At 48.4% G+C, this 2,112-nt stretch overlaps 1 protein-coding gene across 1 annotated transcript; it reads right to left on the bottom strand.

The window, feature by feature from the left end:
- Positions 1–378: 378 nt before the first annotated feature.
- LOC148594949 (olfactory receptor 14J1-like) lies at positions 379–1,350 on the bottom strand. Its single transcript, XM_088523298.1, has one exon. The coding sequence runs from the start codon at positions 1,348–1,350 to the stop codon at positions 379–381; it is 972 nt and encodes a 323-aa protein (XP_088379424.1).
- Positions 1,351–2,112: the final 762 nt, after the last annotated feature.

The following is a 2,112-nucleotide window of genomic DNA, read 5'->3' as shown; positions in this document are numbered from 1 at the left end:
CCTTGGACTCTGAGAGGTGAATTCCCAAACCAGCCCTTGGTCTCTGAAAGATCATTACATGATTCTGAGCTCTGTGTTGCTGAACCCATGCAGAATCCTGTGCAGCAGGCCCTTGAGGGGTGCAAGTCCTTGGACCTATTCTTGACACCAGCTTTGGAGGAAAAGCCCAGCTTTCACGCACTGTACTGATAGAAATTTCTTTATTACAGAGATACTGTTAGGGAGCCAGTCCTTGTCCAGCATTTGACAGAATTTAGGCTATCAGGTGAGACAAAGCAGGGGAATGAATACAAGTAGTTGTGTAGCAACACGATAACAATTATTATCACTAGTAAAAGTCATAATAAAAACAACATGAAGAAACAATGCTCAATCCACTTATGGAATACAGAAAGGGTGTAGAGATGTGGAAAAATTACAACTGCTTAAAAAGGCCCATGAAATCACTTTCCTAATGGCATCCTTGAGCAAATTGTTCCTCATGCTGTAGATGAGGGGGTTCACTGTTGGAGGCACCACCGAGTAGAGAACAGCCAGCACCAGATCCAGAAATGGGAAGGAAATGGAGGGGGGCTTTAGGTAGGCAAACAGTACAGTGCTGAGAAACAGGGAGACCACAGCCAGGTGTGGGAGGCACATGGAAAAGGCTTTGTGCCGGCCTTGCTCAGAAGGGATCCTCAGCACAGCAGTGAAGATCTGCATGTAGGACATCACAATGAAAGCGAAACACCCAAAGCCTAAACAGGTACTAACAACAAGAAGCCCAACTTCCCTAAGGTAGGAATCGGAGCAGGAGAGCTTGAGGATCTGGGGTATCTCACAGAAGAACTGCTCTACCACATTGCCTTGGCAGAGCGGCAGGGAAAATGTGTTCCCAGTGTGCAGGAGAGCATAGAGAAAGCCACTGGCCCAGGCAGCTGCTGCCATTCTGGCACAAGCTCTGCTGTCCATGAGGGTCCCATAGTGCAGGGGTCTGCAGATGGCAAGGTAGCGGTCATAAGCCATGACTGTGAGGAGATAAAGCTCTGCTGAAAACAAGAAGAAGAAGAAAAATATCTGGGCAGCACATTCCAAATAGGAAATGGCCCTGGTGTTCCACAGGGAATTGGCCATGGCTTTGGGAACAGTTGTGGAGATGGAGCCCAGGTCGAGGAGGGAGAGGTTGAGGAGGAAGAAGTACATGGGGGTGTGGAGGCGGTGGTCGCAGGCTACGGCTGTGATGATGAGGCCGTTGGCCAGGAGGGCAGTCAGGTAGATGGCCAGGAAGAGCGAGAAGTGCAAGAGCTGCAGCTCCCGCGTGTCTGCGAATGGCAGGAGCAGGAATTCTTTCAGGGTGCTGCTGTTGGACATTTCACTCTCTCCAGGCTTTGTGGATTGTTCAGAAAAGAAAAGATGTTGAGCAGTTATCACAGATTTTTAAAGTTAAATATCTCCCAACTTGTTCCAGTTCTAATACACTGCCCATATGGCCTCTCTTCATGGAGATCTTTGTGCAGCTCCCTTCCTTGAGCCTCAGGGTGGGGTGGCTGAATGTGCTGTGAGGAGCAGGGGCATCTCCCCACGGGCTCCAGAGAAGTCTGTTCAGCTCTACAGTAATGGGAAGGGGACAAGAGGAGTGATGAGCTCTGAGATTCACAATTTTTCAGGTGAAATCCCCCTGGTTTGTAAAAGGGCTTTTCAGTATCTACAGCACCACTGCTAATGAACGTGTACTGAGAGCACAATTTTGGGATTTTTAACATTTATTTTGACATGTATTTTCTTTGGGATGCCCCTCTCACCTCTGCAGAGTGTTCCTCAGAGGCAGAAATTTTCAGCATTTCTACTGGGAATCGTGAGAAAATGGATTTATAGTCACGTTATGCAGAGTGAAGAGAGCTCCTCTGCCTATTAGCCTTGATTGCAGCTGCTGTGTGCCCAAAACTCTTTGAAGTGCATGATGATCACCCTAATCAGTTGCCCTAGAAAGAACCCAGCCCCTCCTAAGAGCAGACAAGGCCAGTTTCAAAACCTCCGATCTCCAACATCTCTCCCTTTCTCAGGGCACCTGAGGGAGGTCTCCAAGCTTCACTTCTAGCCAAGAATATGCAGGGCTCTTTTCAGCTGCTCATA

The sequence above is a fragment of the Tinamus guttatus genome, unplaced genomic scaffold (assembly GCF_059628265.1).
Source record: "Tinamus guttatus ecotype Peru unplaced genomic scaffold, ASM5962826v1 Tinamus_guttatus_pri_ptg000178l, whole genome shotgun sequence".
NCBI classification, from domain to species: Eukaryota; Metazoa; Chordata; class Aves; order Tinamiformes; family Tinamidae; genus Tinamus; species Tinamus guttatus.
Note: the sequence above shows the minus strand (reverse complement) of the source record. Positions and strands in the feature narration are given on the sequence as shown.

Bases quoted from the DNA above. Each gene is read 5' to 3' on its own strand.
- LOC148594949 (XM_088523298.1), bottom strand. From the start codon at position 1,350: ATGTCCAACAGCAGCACCCTGAAAGAATTCCTGCTCCTGCCATTCGCA.